This window comes from Lutjanus erythropterus, chromosome 11 (assembly GCF_056507025.1).
Source record: "Lutjanus erythropterus isolate fLutEry1 chromosome 11, fLutEry1.hap2, whole genome shotgun sequence".
Lineage (NCBI taxonomy): Eukaryota > Metazoa > Chordata > Actinopteri > Lutjaniformes > Lutjanidae > Lutjanus > Lutjanus erythropterus.
In genome coordinates, this window is record NC_139327.1 from 31,084,134 (window position 1) to 31,104,338 (window position 20,205).

General features: G+C 39.4%; 1 protein-coding gene across 1 annotated transcript in view; it reads right to left on the reverse strand.

Annotated features, from left to right (window-relative positions):
* The window catches only part of acsl6 (acyl-CoA synthetase long chain family member 6), a 62,855-nt gene extending 42,650 nt beyond the window's left edge, over nt 1-20,205 (reverse strand). Inside the window, exons 1-2 of the mRNA XM_084729946.1 lie at nt 20,085-20,205; nt 18,056-18,413 (exon numbers count right to left, since the gene is read on the reverse strand). Of these exons, the coding sequence (XP_084586072.1) occupies nt 18,056-18,101 (46 nt within the window). The 5' untranslated portion in view covers nt 18,102-18,413; nt 20,085-20,205. The remainder of the gene's footprint in view (nt 1-18,055; nt 18,414-20,084) is intronic.

The window sequence follows — 20,205 nt, forward strand, 5'->3', positions numbered from 1 at the left end:
TGTATTGTTCCATATTTACAGCAGATGTATCTCAGCAGTTGTGATAGGAAGATCAATGACAAAGTGCCAGGCAGGCAGACAGCACAGCACAACACACACACACACACACACACACACACACACACACACACACACACACACACACACACACACACACACACACACACACACAGACGAGATCATTTCCATGTCTGTGTCGTGCCGTCATGACACCAAACTGCTGGAGCGTGTTATAGAAAAACAAACAAACAAAACTTCTCTTCACGGGCCAACGTCAACAAAAGCGCCATCGTTCACCTCATCTGATACAGAAACAGTGATGTGACTCGTTCTACAACTGTGGAGTGACCACGGACTGCATCCCACAAGAGATCTGATGGTAGATTCTGGCTGTGCTGCCTGACGATAAACGCATTTAATCTTCACAATAGTCATTTTTGAGATGATTATCAGGTTTCTGTTTAATGGAAATACATCGAGACTACAGATAACCACTAAGATAGTTATATAAATTATTTGCCTAATAGGGTTTCTATAATTCAAATAGAAATATGTAGGAATTGCCTGTGCAAAAAACGAGCACAGCAGTCCAAAGTGTGAGTTGGAGCCTGCAATAGAGATTTCATTTCATGTTTGGTTGCAGCATTTATCTCAGAGAAACAAGAATTTCAACTGATATGTTTCCTTGATCTCTGATGACGTATCAGGGTCATTTTATGATTCATTTCAGTAAATATATTAAATATTTCTCCTTTGAAGGTCAAACTTTTTCCACAAATGTGCAGATATTTTTTTAATGAGATCGCTGAGGCCTAAAATGCCTGATTCTATTCCTGATCCTAATTCTATGGCAACCTGTTCCAAGGAGAATAAACCCACAGTCTGAATGTCCAAAATAATCTGACCAAAAAGGCTCAAAATTCAAGAAAATTGTGCTTGATTTTAGGGCTGCAAAATATGGTAAAAAAAAGACTCAGCACAACATTATAAAATATAAAAGTGCACAGAGCATTGATAAATGTCAATAACAGTTGCAAACCTTATGTTCTTTTTGGCACCCGTGAAAATAAAGCAATAATAGCGCAAAAAAAGTCTAAGAAATAAAACACTGAGTCAGTTCAATGAGACGTTCATGTATGACGTTTGTGTTGAGGACTGCTATGACTGGTGGAACTCATGGGAAGCGACGATGATTGGTCAGCTTTGCGGAAAAGTTGCTGTGATTGGAAGAAATTGCAAGATTGTGAAGAATTCACGGAGATTGATTGAATTTGCATTAACTGTTGTGATCATCGCAACTTCCTGGAAGGACTGCCTGAAGAGACACACTGACTCAAAGTTTCCAAATTTTCAGCTGCAGCTGGATTTTAATAAAATAGCTTTCACAGCACTGATCCAAGCTGAGATGAAACTTCAAAGGATCTGTGTTATTAGTGAATATGACAGTTGACATATTCATTTACTTGCTTTGTCTGGGTGTCGGCCTGCATGCTCGATTGATTTTGTCATCGAAATTCAGATATCCTTCATGAACGCTGATGCACCGCGGTGGGAATGCTTCGATCTGACGAGGGCAGCGTGGATGACATAGATATGACGCAGCTCCCTGCATGTGCTTTTGTGTGGGGTTCAATGACTCGTGTGGCCTGGCTGCAGGGAGGACGGAGCCACAGTGTAATGGCTGGTGTTTGATAAAGGGAGGCAGAGGAGGGAAAACAGCACTCAACCAGCTCTAAATATAGACAGACTTCATAACCCACTGACACTGCTGTGTGTAGATAGCTGGGATACAGGAGGCTGAGTTTGGCTTGAAGGAGTAAGAAAGATTATTTTCCGACGTGTCAGTTGTTGTGTTCCGACACAAACGCCCCACTGAGCAACAACAGGGTTGTCAACGTTTTTTTCTAGTTGAAAACTGGGTGATATTTGTCCCTTTTCAACCAGCTAAAATGTGATTACACAGAACACACATTTGTTTAATCATTCTGATAATTTGTTCAGTTGTAGGCTTCATTAGTGTGAAGGTATTTCTCCAAAGTCATATTTCACTGGTAGGTGAAATCTTGTCAACACAAAGACATATTTCAACATATTTCATATAAAATTTCATAAATAAGAAACCGTATCGGCTGTGTGCTGCTAACAACAGGCTTCTAGGACATTGTAAGTGGACAGGTTTTGAGACATGCAGCACTGGGAGAAGTCAGTCTTCAGATCTTTCAACTTTCTGGCAGAAAGACTTTAGGGTGTCAGAGATATATTATAAATAAGTGACTAAGTCCGTATGTTCAGGAAGATAGGACGGATGAATGGGGAAAACACAGGAATTTCATCCAAGCAGCTGGGGTCTGCAGCCTGCTCTCATCCCAACTCATCACATACTGATGTTTTATCACCACCATTCGGCTGAAACAGATGCTGCCAGAAAGCCTGTTTAACACTCGAATAACACTGTGAAATGGACACAGTTTGGGTTTGGGTTGGTTTAGGGACAAATACTATTTGGATAGGTTTAGGATGGGACCATGTTTGGGGTTACAATAATTATATTATATGGTGAATGTCACGTGACATCTCTGAAGTGACTCACAAAACAAAAATCACGTTACATTACGTAACATTAGCGGTTGGTCTTTGTAGCTAATGATATCAGTTTGTCTTTGTAGCTAATGTTAGCGGCTAGTATATCAGTCAGTCTGTGTAGCTAATGTTAGCGGTTAGACTGTGTGGCTAATGATATCAGTCGGTCTTTGTAGCTAATGTTAGTGATTGGTCTGTTTAGCTAATGTCAGCGGTTGGTCTGTGTAGCTAATGTTAGCGGTTGGTTTGTGTAGCTAATGTTAGCGGTTGGTCTGTGTAGCTAATGTTAGCGGTTGGTCTGTGTAGCTAATGTCAGCAGATGGGCGGTGTAAATAAAGTTAGCGTTTTGTCTTACCTGTAAGGGTTTCTTTAAATTAGATGTTGAGTTCTTGGATGATGACAATATTTTCACAGCTAAAGTCAGAACTGTCAATGTTCTATGATGTTGTTCCTCTTCAAAGACAAAATAATGGTGAAATTTACACCTAGTGAAGCTTTTTTTTTCTATAGAGGACACTTGACTCTAAGATTAGCTGCTGCCTGCTGCTGTGAGACGAGGCTACACCGTTCTTTATTTTAAAATATAAATTAAAAACAACATCCACAGAACTATACAAAACAGCACGATATAATGGAGTCCATCAGTGTGAGGTAATGGATAGAATCGACATAATAAATTTAGCAGTTTGGCAGTGACAAAACACTGGTGTGTGACACGTTGGGAATGAGAACAGGCTGAGATTTGAGTCGAGTGTGAGGACATTTTTTCTGGCTGGCGTTTCTTGGTTAGGCTCCAAAGCGACAACAGGCTATTGTTTGTACATTGTAGAAAATAGAAAATGTTGCAAATCCTGGTGATATTTGGTTTAAATCTTAAGGTTCAATTTTAGACTTTAAACTGTCACTACTGAGCCTTTTTTGAAATCGTTTTCACCTGTGACCAGTCGCTTTGTAAATGTCTCTTCAGCTGAGAAATGCTCTCTGGGACTTGAACAAGCCTTGCATTGGGATTGTAGAGTCAGTGACACCTGACTTTTTATGATTTTATTAATATTGTTTGTTCTGTTGGATTCTATTAAGCAGTTTAAGATTATCCTGCTCTTTATAAATATATAATATGTTAAATGAGGTGCCATCTCACATCTCATTTGAAAGAAGAAAAAAATCTTTGTTGCTTATCTCTACAGAGCAATGCTAGATGCATTTTTTTTTAAACTTTCATAGTTTATAAGCTGTAGTGGGGACAACATCTGGAATTAATCCACATCTGTCGGCTCGTACTCAAGCTCATACCGATGCCCCCCTCTTTGGCACCTGTTTGTGAAGAAACAGGCTCCCATGTGGAGCCTGCAGGGTTAAAGGAACCAGCCAATGCTACAGTGCAGGCATGTTATCACGCCACATCTCCCGACAGCAGCAGCAGGAGACGCGCAGCCTGCCAGGCGCCTAACTGGCCACCAGGAGAGATGCAAACACTTAACTGCTCGTCTTGTGTCTTGCTCTCTTTGTTCTGCTCTCATCTGCATTTAAAAAAAAAAAATCAGTTTTCTTATAATATAAAAGATAAAACGCAGGAAATGTTCAGAGCAGAGTCTGACCCACATCAACTGTAAACTTGATGACCTCCTCTGATAAACCTCTCACTTAAACCTCAACTGTACACGACGCAGACAGTGTGTCAGACTGTGTCCAGACAGAGCAGGGTTGACTATACACAGCGGCTGTGTCCCATTTGAGGAGCCGACTCCCTCAAAGTATTAATATTTGGGCTGAAAACACTATAATGTCACCAAAAGCCTGTGAGATTCAAGAAGCTCAGTCCCCTGCCCCCCTTTTCCCCTGTAATTTAGATGATAACCAGCGTATCCTTCACTCAGTGTGACCCCGAAGTGAATTCTCAGTACGCCGTCTCATTGACGGAGGAGCTGCAGGTTCAGCTGAAACAAGCTGGCAGTCCTCTAAAGACCATGTTTGCACCCTGAAATCTGACACACATTTAATGTCTCTGTTTTATGGAAACCCATTTCTGCCAACGGGACGAGACAAAAAAAGATCCTGCAAGTCATTATAATGAAAAACAGTGTTTAAGTTTGTGCCAGTTTAGGCCAATACAGTTATAGGAAATTGTAATTGAGGTTGACAGGTTATGTTGCAATTCATAAAGCAACAGTTAACTCTCTTAACACTTTTGTATAATAACCAGATTCCTTACCAGTTTGATAGTGCTAGCCTAGACTTTCCAATCGGTTTTATTTTCTGCTGGATTATGTGTAAAGTATATCCATAAATCATCAAGTCTTTTCCGCCCTTGTGCTGACGTCCATTAACTGTGTCTGCGACTGGCCCGGTGTGCACTGTGCATGCCCGGCGGTGGGCGTGACCAAACAAGGACGGGATGCAGGTGCATTGTTGATATCATCAGCATTTGGCAGACAGATTGCACGCACAGTTGGAGGAAATGCCATGCATTTTGATAGTCCTATGGTCAAGCTACTAACATTTTTGTCTCGTCTCTTCTCGTCAACGAAAACAAACATACTTTCGTCATCAAAGAGCTATGTTTAGCTCGTCACGTCTCGTTTTAGTCATGAAAAAAGGTGAGTTAACAAAATCATTTCATCATCGTCATCGTTAACGAAAACAACACTGATGAGAAACTATCAAAATAATGAATTGGCAATCAAAATATTGACTTAGTTTAATATCTTAATTTCTCAAATTAGTGAGAAACACTCACTCACTTGCTCATCTCAAAAGAGTGACTTTGTATCTCAAAATAATGAAAAGCTTCCACAAAATAATGGCTTAACCATGTCATGTAAATAATAATTATTTAAAATAATGTTAGTATCTCAAAACAATTATTTAGTGTCTCAAAACAACGAGAAACTCACAAAACAATGACTTGCTTGTCTTGAAATAATAACTGTGTATCTCAAGAAAATGAGAAATTTTCTTTAAATATTGACTTAGTCATTTAAAAATGACTTAGTTTCTCAAAATATAAACTAAGTATCTCAAAACAATGAGAAACTTAAAATAATACCTTACATAGCTCAAAGTAATGAGTTCTTATCTCAAAATAATGAGAGACTTTATCAAAATAATTAATATCTATCATTATTTTGAGAAATGTTCTTATTATTTTGAGATATTAACACACTTTTTTCACTATTTCTCATTCTCATTCTTTCTCATTACAATGACTTACAGGATCTTTTTTCAGCACACTGGCACTCTGAATGAACGTTTAGCCGCTCAAGTAAAATTCAAAACCGAATTTGATTTCAAATGTCTCCCAAATGGGAGACTAGAAAATGGATCTTACAGTTGAGATCAGGCTGCATGTTTAAATTTGCATGACTACTTTGGATAAACAGGGTCATTTGCTCAGCTGTTTCAACCTTTTCCCCACTACAGCCTATGGCTCTGTCCTGTAGTAACCTAAAAAACACACCACACGCACACACACATTCAAGTCCATCCCCGTTGCCTTTCTGCAAAGATTGTTGCTACAGCTGGTGCGACAGGACAACAGCAGGTCGGCAGCATCCCCATCAGCAACAACAATGACCTTTGTCAGCATGTGAACTCAACAACCTCTGGGTTTAATTTGTGGAATCAAGAGCACATCGCACCATGAAAATCTTTGTCGTCCCCGCAGCGGCATTTTCAGCTCGAGCATTTTGGAGGTTGATTTGAGGTTGGTCTTGCTCGGAGGTGAAGGGACTGTTGATGTGAACACAGGCTGCAGTTTAAAGCATCATTACTGATCCATTATAAAGCCACCAATGAATATACTGTACCTGCCTGAAGGAAATTTGCAGCAGAGGCAAAAGTACACATAAAATTTCTTAAGTATAAGCACAGATACTTGTGCTAAAAAAGACTCTTTTATGCCATTTTGATTTGTAACATCTTTTATGTCACATTATGACTTTTGTGCCTTGTTACTTCTTTATGTAGTTTTTCATTTGTTACGTTTTTTTTTGTCTTTTTACACCATTTTTCATCTTGTAACTTCTTTTACATCCTTTTTCGTTGTGTTACGTTTTTTCTTACCAACTCTAAGGCTGGAGAAATACTTGCTGCTTAACCATATGTTTGCGTTCGCGTATGCGTAGCGTTAATTTCTGAGGACACGCACAACCATCGCTCCAAATGGACGCAGGATACATGAGGCAGCCATGAAGCGTAGGGATGCGTATGCGAACGCGTAGTTAAAAGCAAGTATATTTACGCCTTAACACAACAGACTAGTCTAAAATATCTTTGTGAAACCGGCCAAGTCATGCGTTACGTGCCACAGTGTGTGTTGACTTCTCTCCTGTGTCCAGGTGTTGCACCTCCCCCTCCTTGCAGCTGCAGTGATTGGCAGCAGCTGTCACCAATGTTTCGAAGCAGGGAGTTTTGCGACAGAACAGGGCCAGTGGGCCATTCGGCAGACTTTGGTCTGCATGTCTGCAGTCTAGTCCAGTCGTGGCAGGCTAGCATTAATGTTAGTGTTCGTTAGCATGTGTCTTGCAAGCCTCCTTGGCTAGCAAAGACGCTCATTGTCAGTTTGTTTTCTTTCTTTTTTCTAGGTTACTTTTAATTATTGTTACACCCCTCATCCGCTGGCCCACACTTTGGTTCCGAAACACATGTGACTCAAGTCCACACCAAGCTAATAAGGCAACTTTGAGTTATGATCAAACTGTTTACATGAGCAACACAATTTCCCCAACAGAGTGATGCATTTAAGTGACCACAACAAACATTAGCATTTCAAAAGTCTTCCTACTGCTGCAGACCGCTGTAGCTTTCTCTCAAAGAGCCATGAACTTCTCTTTTGACTCATACTTTATAAAATGCTTGTTGTTGATCATATACTGAGATTTTATTTAGGATATCCAATAACACCGTCTGTCATGTTCTGAATTGTAAAGGAGAGATGGGATCAATATAAACTAACACTGAAATCTAATCCTGAGTGAGTTCTGTCAAGAAGACAGAAACGAGCCAGGACAACAAAACACAATCAAGACTGACAGAAAAATGCAGCTGCAGTGTCAATCAATGTCCGGCTTGGAGGGAACATCAGGTGATGAACACTTGGCCGGAGAGCCTGACAGATGTGCGCAGTCAAACGCTGTACTGAGGGAACATTATACAACCTGTGTCATATCCGTTACAAAACATTTAGAGCACATACTGTGCCCGAGCAGCTGGATTAAAAAATAATAAACATTTGAGTTGTGTGCATGCTACAGGATGCCTGAATGAGCAGGGCTTCATCCTATAAGGGCCAGAGCCCACTTGATTAAACCACCTTCAAACTTATCTAATTAGCTAAAAACAGTACAAATGGGAAAGGGAAGTGAGATTGTTGACTACAGTGACAGAAGCACAGCGCACAACTACAAGTTCAAGGATGTGGAGGGAGTTTGGGTGGAAACAATCTAAATGGCTACTTCATCACACCTAAAGTGAAGAGTAAATAAACTGGTTCACAACAACCCTGTTGGAGGATATGCAGGAATACAGAAGCAAACCACACACATTCTTTGGGAGCGCCATAAATTACACTCATTTTGGGAAAATGTACATCCCAGAATATCTTTAATTATGATGCACATTCTGGGAGAATGCACATGTACACATCATCATGTTTTGATGTTATTTCACAGCATTATTTTCAGTGGTAGCTAGCTTCTCTGAAATGGACAACAAAGAGAAAAAAAAGAAAAATTAAAGCCAAACTGGACAGAAGACGAGAACGTTGTTCTCCTCAAACACTATGGAAAGAACAAGCACATACTCCAAGTAATAAACCTACAGCAGATGATGTGACAAGAAGTAACTGACAAAATCAATTTGAGAAACATGTTCTTCAACAAGCTGTAGATGATGTAATGAAGAAATATGAAAATCTTACTGTGACAGCAAGAAGCATCGACAGGAATCAATAGACTGACAGATTTCGATAGAAGGATATAGCTAATGTTAATATATGAGACAGTTATATTAACATTTGGCTAACTAGCTAAAAAAGGACCAGGCAAAAGCTAAAAAAAACCCCAAAAAACATAAAGAGTTAAACTGTTAAACTATTTTGAAAGTGCTGTTTTGATTTTTCATGCAAAATTAGTAAAAAAAATAAATAAATAAATTATATATATATAAAAAAAATACTGTTTGAAGCCTCTCAAATACTCAAAAACTGAATATCTTTGGATTCTAGGCAAAACGAGACATTTAAAGACATCACTTTGGGCTTTGAAAAAAGTGGGATGGACATTTTTCACTATTTTCTGACATTTCATAGATGTTGCAGCCCTCCATTAAACATGGCAATTAACTTAAGTTTTTGTTGGTGTTTGATAACTGTTAACAAATAAAACTATTTGTATAGGACCAAATAAAAACCGACTTCAGGCAAGGAGATTTATGACACAACATGCTAACACGTTGCACATAGTGTCCAGTGGGTATTTTTCTTCTCCTGAAAAATGGTTCTTGGTATGTTCACCAAATTATTTCACTTTTTAGAGACTGGTAGGGATCACTTAAGTTTTTCTGAGGAAATGTTTCTAAGGACCTTCTTACAATGCACAAAGGAATAGGAAAAGGAAGGCAAAGGACTTCCCCTTACAACATCCTAAGGAAATCCTTATGGTGATTTAATGCAACTCTTTTTTTTCTAAGGCATTGTTGGGTGAAAATTCAATGGAAACATTAGCTTAATTGGTTGACTGGAACCGGGCTCAGGTTAAATCAGAATGAGAAAAACTGTATTGATCCCCAAGGGGAAACTGGGTTGCATTACAGTTGCTCCAAACAAAATTTGAAATATATAAGCAGAGGGAATTGTAAGAAACAGACAACATAGGAAGTGTGTAAAAATATGTGCATTATACTACGCAAAATAATACATAGTATTTATACAGAAAAAAGAGAAATAATAATTATTTCAGCTATAAAATGGATCAGCAAGTGAAATCTTTAGGGCCGTAAATAAGTGGCACATAAGACTAAACTAACTTGAAGGAGCTTAAGATGAATAATGTGAGCGAGTTCAGTTACAACGTTTGAGTCTGAGGATCCTAAAGCTGATCAGTTCACACAAAAGGCTCAGTAAACACGCTTATATACTGAGGAATGGAATCACATTAAAATTACATTAGTAAAAACTGACTTGACTTTCATTGAGAAAAACTTCATAATTCCATAATTTCTTCTTTTTGCACATTTTTATACTTTCTGAAGATAAGTAAATAAATAACATACAAAAACTAAAAGATGTGAACTCAACCAGAACAAAGAAAGAAAAGAAAAAGGGGAAAGGGTTAAAAAAAAAAAAAAGGGGTTGAGGAGGGTATTTATCGCTAACCTTGGACTTGATTGATAGATTGAGATAATAATTTTACGTCTATCTTTGGGGTTAATCACACTACATTTTTTAAATGTTCTGTCTGATTGTAAAGGTTAATCTTACATCTCAAAAAATTGTTCTATTGTTATTAGTCATGAAATTAGTTTTGGTGGATTTGGCTCCTGATCACCTGCTTTGGCTGTCACGCACAATCTGTAAAAAAAAAAAAAAAAAAAAAAAAAAAATAGCTCTTGATGTGATAAATTACAATGAGTAGAAGAAAAAATTACCAGCTGTATCCACTCACATAAAGAGCTAAATGTGTCCCAGAAGTGGCAGCATTTTGGGAAAGGAAGGACATTTTTTAAACGTTACAATCCCACAAATGGCATCTAAAGTGCCTCTGAATTGTGGCTTCCCTGAGGATGGAGTGAAAGCTTTCCATGCAGCAACACATTATTCAGTCCATTTGAACAACATGCATAAAAAAAAAAAACTTGTCAAAATATTGATTTTTATCTGCTGCGCCGGCATTTGTTTAATGCAGCAGCTCCTCATCTGTACTCTCGTGCCACGTTCCTCTTCCTCTCTCGGGAAGACCCCACTTTGCAAAGATTTTTTGGTGCAGCGTGGGTACTGCAGGGATGGAGGCTTGTGAATGGGCCAGCTCGACTTCCTGTGACCTCTGAGGCTTAAAGCGGAGGAAACGCAACCCTCCTTCATCCTCAAGCCCCACCCCATCGGCCCATCTGAGGGACGTCACCAATGATTAGAGTCCAGCGTGGGGAGATTACAGCCTATTAGCACAGAGACAGATGACCAGTAGTAACCTCACTACAGCACTCTATTTAAAGACATCCTGCTCGGCTTTCTCTTATTCCTTAAACGCTTTTTTTCCCTCTCACATCAATGCATCTGCATCTTTCTTTTTTGCTATTTTAACAACCAATGCTTAATCATCATTGCACAGCGCCTTCTCTGTCACACTCTCCTTACTGCGAGTCTGCAATTCACCTACTTAGACCACCCTTGAAGAGTCAAACCACAACTTCTCCCTGTCACTGTCACTGAGGCACAAGCACAGACACAGTTGCACCATGTGCCCACAACAACAGCCACTTCCCATCCTCAACTGAGATGCAGCACAACAGGTAACTGCTGTTATCGTTCATAAAATAAAATCAGACTCATACAAGCTGTGGAGGACAGAAGTAATAGGAATGAAAGCATAAAATAAATATATAAAGTCAAAGATGCAGTGCTGAAGCAAAAGTAAAAAGAGACATAAAAAGCAAGCAAATGCTAGTAAGATCTAATCTGTAATTGCGTTGCAGAAGGGTTAAAGCAGCTGTGGTCTAGGCAGCAGCACTTACAAAGGCGTCGGAGGCAGCCAGGCAGCCGGTGAGGTGTGATATGTGTCTGTGTACGTGTGTGTATGTGTGTGTGTGAGAATGTGTGCGTGGTGTGCCAAGGGGCCTCAGGCGGATATCACATCACCCTGTGCAAACTAGTGATTACCTTCCCATTGCCACCGGTCAGATTAAGCTGAGGCAAGCAAGAGGAAGGCAAGCGAGATGGCCTCGTTTGGGCCCTGCTGGCCTCCGTATCACACCACCCTCAGCTCGACAGACGCTGCGCTCTGCCTCACCACACCCACCCACCCCTCCCTACGCCACTCTCTCTCTCCATCTGACACCCTCCCCCTGCCTAAAACACGCAGCGCTCATCTTCTCCTTCACTAAATGACACTCGCTGGATGACACATAATATATATACACATGTAGGCACACATATGCAAATATGCATGTCTGCTTACACTGTTGATATTTGCACATTTAAACAAATCACACAGAACAACTAAACAAGGCTGCTTCCAGTTTGATTTGACTATCAAAGCAAGAGAGGGAGGGGTGGTACTGTAGATGTCAGTCTGACCAAAGGGTTGCAATGGTACAAGGTACAAGATAAAAGGTAGATATATTTATTGTTACACAACAAAAGCAAGGAAAAACACACTTGTCTGCTATATTAAAGGGATAATAAAGAAAAGTTTGGATTATTTGGAGAAGCTGAGAGGGGCAAAAGCACAGAAGCTGATCAAAGAAGTTCAGCAGGTCATCGACAAAACGTATTTTAGCCACTTAAAAAGACCCACCTACGAAAAAATCAATATCTGTGTAAGTGTAGGCTATATTTAGAACTTCGTCACCACTTTACTTTGGCATCAGACAGCCTTTTCCAGCAGGAAACCACCATTATATGAGTCAAACATCGCTCTCTTCAAGCCAACAAAACTCCATAGGTGAAATCAGTAATTTTGCCTCATAGATCACTGGAGTTGATGGTCCACCGCTGCCTCAATCCGTTAGCTTGTTTCTGTTAGTCTGTGACTTTGGTGTTTTAAAAGGATAGTTTGGATTCACTGAAGTCACGCAATGACACAAACAAACTACCAGATCGAGGCAGTAGTGGAGCGGCAACTCCCGTTTCTGGGAGGTGAAATGACTGATTTCACCTGTGGAGTTTGGTTGGTTTGGAGAAAGCGATATTTGGCTAATTTAATGGCAGTTTCTCATCAGAAAAGGCTGTCTGACAACAAAGTAAGGTGGTGAAAATATTCCAACTGTAGCGCAGACTCTAGGTGGATCCTTTTTCAAGGGGCTAAAATACCTTTTGTTGCTGAACCTGTACACAGCAGTACATTGTTCAGCTTCCATACTGGAACTCCTCTCTGCTTCTCCAAAACAGCATCTACTGTAGTTAATACACTGACTATCGAATAGCTCCTCATCCAAACCTCAAATATCCCAAACTACCCACTTATTTTTAAAGCTGCAACAGTTCATTGATTAATCCATAATCTGTCAACTGTAAAATTAATCCTCAGATGACTTGATAATTGACTAATCATTACGAGACTGATTTTCTTTTTAAATGTCTTCATTTCATGATTTCACCTTTAACATTTTCTGGTTTCTTCAATTCTCAGTGACAATAAACTTACTACCTCTAGCTTGTGGACAAAACAACACATTTGAGGAAATCATTTTGGGCTTTGGAAAACACTGATCAGCATTTTTCACCACTTTTTGACATTTTATAGAGCAAACAACTAATTGATCAATTGATAAAATGATCAATAATGAAAATAACCGAGTTGCAGGCCTACCCATTCATGCTGATTAATGCTGAAAATGTTAAATCCTTCGAGTTGAAAGGGAAAAACCACTTTCATTAAATTTCTTCACTATGCATCCTGTCACGGGGGCCTTTGTGGCCACGGCTACATTTTTAAGGATATGAAACAAAACTGCTGACAACCAACAAGTTAAAAGCTGGATGTTACTGCCTCCTCCATTGTTCCTTGTTAAGGGATTAAAAAAAAACTCCTTTTGATTAATTATGAAATTAAACACTGAGATTTTAGGATTAAACAAGGCGTCTGGAAGGGTTTTTACTGAAATGAGCAGGGGCCTCATTACAGGAAAAAAAAACTTAATTATCTTCACTCAAAGATAGGAAAAGTCCTATAATGTAGAAATACTTTCTAAACTCATGGCTGTGACTGAAGAAATACAAACTGTAAACTTTATTCTTCGATTGACACTCTTCATTTTAACTTTAATTAGCCAGGGGCATTAATTCTGTCAAATATACCCACATACACCCATTAATACATTGTTTGAGAAATTTAGAGCTTCATCAAAAAGTATGAGCAGCCTTTGAATTGTCATATTTCAGAGGTCATGTTGTTCCTCATCTCAACTGTCATTGCTGTACAGACCTAACGGTGTCTAATGTGCTGCTGCCAAATTTTGGCAGTTATTTCAAATTTATGACAGATGCCATCATAACTTCCTCACTCAGAAAAATCTTCAGTTAGAACAGCTCTGTAATGACTAAATTCCTAACCTATAGTAAGATAGGATTTTTTTTTCCTAAATGCAGTTTAGAAAACATGTTTTTACAAAACAAAAACTCCTAAATCCAGTTGTTTCCCCACGCCCCCTCCTCTCCAGATGTGAGAAAGCTCCGTCAGGCTGCAGGATCAATGCGGTGAAAACTGAAAATTGACGATAACGAGCGAGGACAAGTCCTGTGCTGCAAGTTGATCAGCTGATTATAACGGTCAATTGTCTGTCAGTGTAAGGTTAAGCTCGTTATCCTGAAAACAAAAGCTCGCTGCTCGGAAAATACACACTCTGGAGTTTGAGTTCAGCGGCTGTCTGTCTCACTGCCTGCCCGACTCCATTCACATATTGCTCAGTTTATATAGTTATGAAAATCTACTCTGTCTAAAAGGTTATTAATGATTTCTTGCCACTCATAATAAGACATTTCCTCATTCAGCAAACATTCTGAATTAATTTGATCTCTAATTAATGTGAAACAGACAAACTAAAGCAGTTAATCCAGCCTGGAGTAGAAATTTCAAATGAGGACACCGTGGCTGTGGTGTTGTCATCAGAGATGATGATTCAATCATTTTATGATTATGATTATAGTTAATATATTACAGATTTCTCCTCTAAACTCAGATGAGATAGAATTTCACAAACCCCTGGACTACAAACAAAAACCCCCATCAGACAGTACTGTATATTGTACTCGTAAGACAGACGGGCAGACCTGGTTCAGCACATTAGGCTGAGCCATTACTGCCCGGCATCCCACAATATTGAGGAAGAGGATGCACAGAATGCTGAGACAGCAAAACACCACTCAGACGGAAAGCTGCCATGTGGATCTGAGAGCACGATATTGATTACGCCAGGATTGAGGCTTGAGAGTACTCGTGTATAGGTAAAGTAGATCCCAAAACGACCACCTTGACATACGATTGTTGCAGAATTAAAACAAAAATCACCTGTCAGATGCGCAGCTGTTCAGGAATGTGCCTTGGTATAATTAAATCACAACCTCTAATACTCAGTGCAAGTGCACAGTGACTGACATTCATTACACAGCAGGCAAGACTTAACACTCAGCATTTATCCTGTCATATTGTGCAGTCATGCAATGTGTCTTTAATTTGCAGGTTTTCAACATTTTCACAATCCCTCTGACTCCCCTCCCTCTGTCTTGTTACGGTGCTGAAAATGCAGCACGCATGGTACACTGAAAAATCAAGTTTTGGACACTTTCAAGAAAATATTAGTCCACGGTTCATCACATGGCAATTCAGAAAGGATGACTGACAGTAGAAAGGCCCTAAATAGAACACTTGTGACCACTCCATTATTAGAGATTTAGCCATTATTAGGACCTAATATCATTTGTGCGAGGCCCATGGCAGCCTGATCAATTTCTCATGTAGACTTTCTTTCTAAATAATCACCTGCGCATTGTTAAATATCCCTTACATGATGCAATACTGTAATCTATCCGGTAGTAAAGTATCTAAAAATGGCTCCACACTCATTAAATTAAAACATTAAATTGCTCTTACGTGTAGTTGTTAGTGATTAAACCAGGATTGTATAATATTAGATGATAACTTTCAGCTGTTTGTTTTCCTTGACATACCATTACACTGTTTGCTAGCTAGCTAAAAAAAAAAGGGTTAATAAAACATTACATTGTTACCAAACAATGTAACGTTTTAAAACATTACATTGTTTGGTAGCTAGTTAGAAAGTTAACAAAATATAACACTGTTTGCTAACGAGTTCAAAAGTTAGTTAGCTTTGTTAGCCTATTCACAGTGGCTCGACAGAGAGGCTCTAATTTTTCCTAGAGAAAAACTTATTGGCTGAATTGCCGGAGTAATATGGCCAAATAATAGAAAAACAAAAAACAGACAGCACAGTAAGGAAGAAAGAGACTGTCAGGCTGTTTTAACAGATGCTCCTGTAAAATAACAAAGAGAAAACTCAATTGGATTAAGCTTGTCCCTTGACTTCTTTGAGGAGCTTGATTATTTTGCTCTATCCTTCTTAGAAAAACAGCCATTTTAAACAAAACTGAGCTTTAAAGATTTAACCGTGTTTAAAAATTAATCTTTATTGGTGCAATCCCTTACAGTTACAAGCCATTATTCCTCTGGTGGGCACGGGGCTCAAATACAAAAACATCACTGGTTACTTTTTAGCCACAGAGTGGGGCGATGCCACCACCACTACCACCATCCTTTTTAATTAAATATTGAGGAGGGAAAAAGAATAGGTTTACATGCTGCGTGGGGCTGCACTAGATGGTGATTAAAATGAATTATTTATAGTGAGGAGCAGCTGGGTGTTGGGATGTGATGACAGGTTAAAGGTGGCATGAATCCCCCCAGGGGGTCCTTTTATCGGCTGCACTGTACTCTTTTACTTTTCAACCAATCAATTCAGCATATTTCAAACAAATTTTGGGCCTCAATTCTGATTGGCTGTCTTTTTTTTTAAATCAAATATACAACGCCCGCAGGCCTGTAACAGCACGTTTTAATATTAATGCGGCAACCAAAATCCCAACTGTTACTGGTTGTTGGTAACTTAGCAACCACGCAGTGCAGCTGCTACCAAAGATCTATACTCTTTGGCGGAGAAATCAACGGTCACACCCGCGCATATTTAGCTTTAAAACTTAGCTTTGTGTGTAATCTACCACCATGATACGATAGAAAAACCCTTCACTCAACATTTACGCCGTTTTATTTCACGACACATGAAGCAATATACCTCCGCTATTGTGCCGTACAACGCCTCTAATCGGTTCTGTACCACTTTAAATTACATTTTTTAAAGGGATAATACGCTTAAAAAGTCTCCTCCTGTGCATATAATGTCGGTTAGAGGTCAAGGACTGTCTCTCTGAAGTATTTCGATGCCCCTAAACCGGCTCTGTACACCAGGGTGGGGGTGGTGTCGGTAAGAACGGAGCATGCTGTGCTCTCTAGTTTGCCGGTAGGCCGCAGGATTTGGTCGTATTTAGAAGGAACCCCAGACACGCGATAAAATCTCGCGAGAGTGATTGCTGTAACCCACATCATTATCTTTCCCGAACGCTAACCATGCGGCCTTTGGCTCTAAACCCACCCAAATCTTACCCACAATGTTGTCACATTATAAAACACGGTTAGTTTGTACAATAAGTAACAAACTATACAATTCTCGCGAGAGTTTCACAACGCAAGGGTTTCCCTCTAAAATACGACCGCATTATTTCAGCACCCCTCTCTCTTGGACAGCTCCCGTCCAATCATCTGCGGTTGTATGAAGCACGTCATCCTTCCTCATCCTCCCTCCCCTCCATCACTGAGACGTGGCGGAGGACATCACAGACAAAAATGCTGAGTTTTACAACCGGCTTCCTACCAAACTGACACGTTTTATGTGAAATAAAAGCAAGATATATGGATGATTGTGCAGCCTCGTTTGGGTAGGAACACCAGCCCCATCAGGAGGTCGTGAGACTGTACCTTGATAGGTGTTTTTTTCCTTTTTAAATGACGTGTGTCCGGTTTCTACGCACAATGTCACACGACCTTAGCAGCTGGCCGGCCTCAAATGCACACGTTTTATCCCGGTTGAATCACAATGAGAGCAACCCTTTCTGTAAATGGTGGATTTTCAACATAAGACACTCACAAATTTGACATGAAAAATTAAATTACTCATGTGCAAAATGACCCACATGTATTCAGCCGCATGGCAGCTTGTCCACTCCCACTGCACCTGATTATAATAGGTAAAGCCAACCTGGATGCATCCATCCATGTTGCACTGATAAATAATAAGAACCGGAGCAGAAATTCAAGCCCCGTGGTTGCAGCTAGGGCCTGCTAAACTGAGATAGCACACGTGTGCATTGAGGCTGGGTTTACACACGTGTAGTGTGAGAAAAATAAAAAAAAATGACACTGGTGTCATTATCGTGCAAATAAAACACAAAATGCAGCAACAGAATATCATTAAATTTTGGATGAAACAGGATTTTAAAGCAGTAGAAAAACCACAGAGCTGATGAATGAAAAAGCCGGCAGTGAATGATACACAATGTGCTTCAGCCCCTGCAGGTGCATCGCGTCTAGCCACAGCCCTGCCGTGCTAAAAAAAAAAAGAAACAAAAAAAAAACAAAAAAAAACAAAATAGCACCAAAATGACTGAAAATACGAGCAGATACTCAGAACTCACCTAATATAATCCAGAGCGACCCAGAGACCAGGACGAATGCGAGCATGTCTTTCTCATTGAGTCAGCGGTGCCGGTGCAGGAGCGGCTCAAAACTGCAGCATCGACTGCAGCAAGTCGCCGACAATCTGGGAGATTAAGAAGGGAGGGGGGCGACAATATATCTGAGACAGAGCACAGAGGGGGAGCTGCCTGGGCAGGGGGATGGCGGTGCTGTCCGGCAGGATTCGTGCTGAGTGGAGAAACAGACCCCGACCGACGGTCTATTGAAGCATCCTTCCTGCTGCTGCTGCTGCTGCTGCTGGTGGATTTTCCACCTTCACCCAGTTGGCTGCTGCGTAATGGCAGAGAGACACCCCTGCTGCTGACAGGAGAGGGTTTATAAATCAGACGGGAGATGCGATCGACGCCAAGGTTACCGGGGATGCCTGTCTGTACTGGATGCAAACGGATTAACGAAATATTAATTTTATTCTCAAGATTTACTGCAAAACAATCATGCAGTTTAGTGAAGTTGTCTCAAAAAGCCACGGATTCGGGCTTTTAAATCATCATCGTTATAATATTAAACGATTGCCTATGCTTATAATTTGCGTTTGTGTATTTCCACACATGCTTTGAACGTTTTATTTTAAATGAAGCTGTGTTATTTTTAGTCCATGATAGCCTACATCACACCATGCAGTCCCTGCAGCTGAGCGCAGCTTTGACACAGAGTAACTTTGCATCAGGATCACGTGGTACAGTAAGACACTCCCAGTGAACTAAAGTAACCTTGAGACAGAGACCGACAAAGTGACACAGTGAGTGACAGCATGGATGAGACAGAGGGGATGAGAGCAAGAAAATATCTGGATTACATTAAATTCAAAATTTACAGTGATTACATTTTATTTCATGTGCCTTCAGACTGATGAGTGAATGAACGTGTCACAAGTGATTCCGGAAGCCCATTTCTACCAGTAAAAGAAAAAAAAAACAAAACATATCCATGGTAAATCATAAATAAATATCTCATAATTATGATTTTTTTTTGTCATGATTTCAAACATTTGATTTAATAATTCTGACTTCATCTCATAATTCAGACTTTTTAATGTCATTTCTATTGTGTCTGATAATTATGACATTCAACTCATAATTTTGACTTTCTATCACACAATTCTGAATTTTGGTCCTAATTCTCTCTCTTACAATTTTGACTTTTTATAGTGTAATATGACTTTCGCTCATAATTTCAGGATTTATCACATAATTTACTTTTTATATCATATTTTGTTCATCACAATTCCACATTTAAACTCATAAATTTGACTTTCAATCTCATAATTCTGATATTTGATTCATAATTTTGAATTTTTAGCTCATACTTTTGACTTTTTTAAGAAATTATTTCAACTATTTTTTATCTTACAACTTCAACCTTTTATCTTATAATTCCAACTTTATGTGATAATTATCTCTTAATCTCATAATTTTGACTACATAACTCATAATTATGACTCACAATGTCAATGTTTTATTTCATAATTATTACTTTTTGTGTCATGATTTCAACTTTTTATTGCATAATTATGACTTTTTTTATCTTAGAATTCCAACTTTGTCAAAATTACCTCTATCTCATAATTTTGACTTTTCTCATAATGTGGACTTTTTAAAAACCTCATAATAATAATTTACTATGGGATTTATTTTTTTTTTTACTGGTGGCAATAGACTTTAGTACTGTGGCACCTTTAGGGGCAACCTAAACCAGATTTTCAGTGTGACAACAGACAGATTTATTTGAGTATTTCCTGTCTGTAATGATTTTCAGTCATCCGGGTCATGTAATTCATAAAAGGGTTATTGATAACCCTTTTACAAATTGAAAATTCCATATATAAAGGATGTAATAAATCTCATCAATCTAATGTTTGTCATCACTATTCATTCACAGACCCAGTCTGTTTATCTACTGTATCCAACGGTGTCTCCGGTAGTGACCGACATGCTTACTGCCTTATTGTGCTGCTGTCATGTGACTGACCTTATTAAATGGGTCACTTGTCAGGACCTCTAATCTGTCACTCACAGCCGTGCCATCCGCCACCTTCCTGTTCTCCTTCTATTTCTTCTTCTCTGATCCCACTGTAACAAAAACACACCTG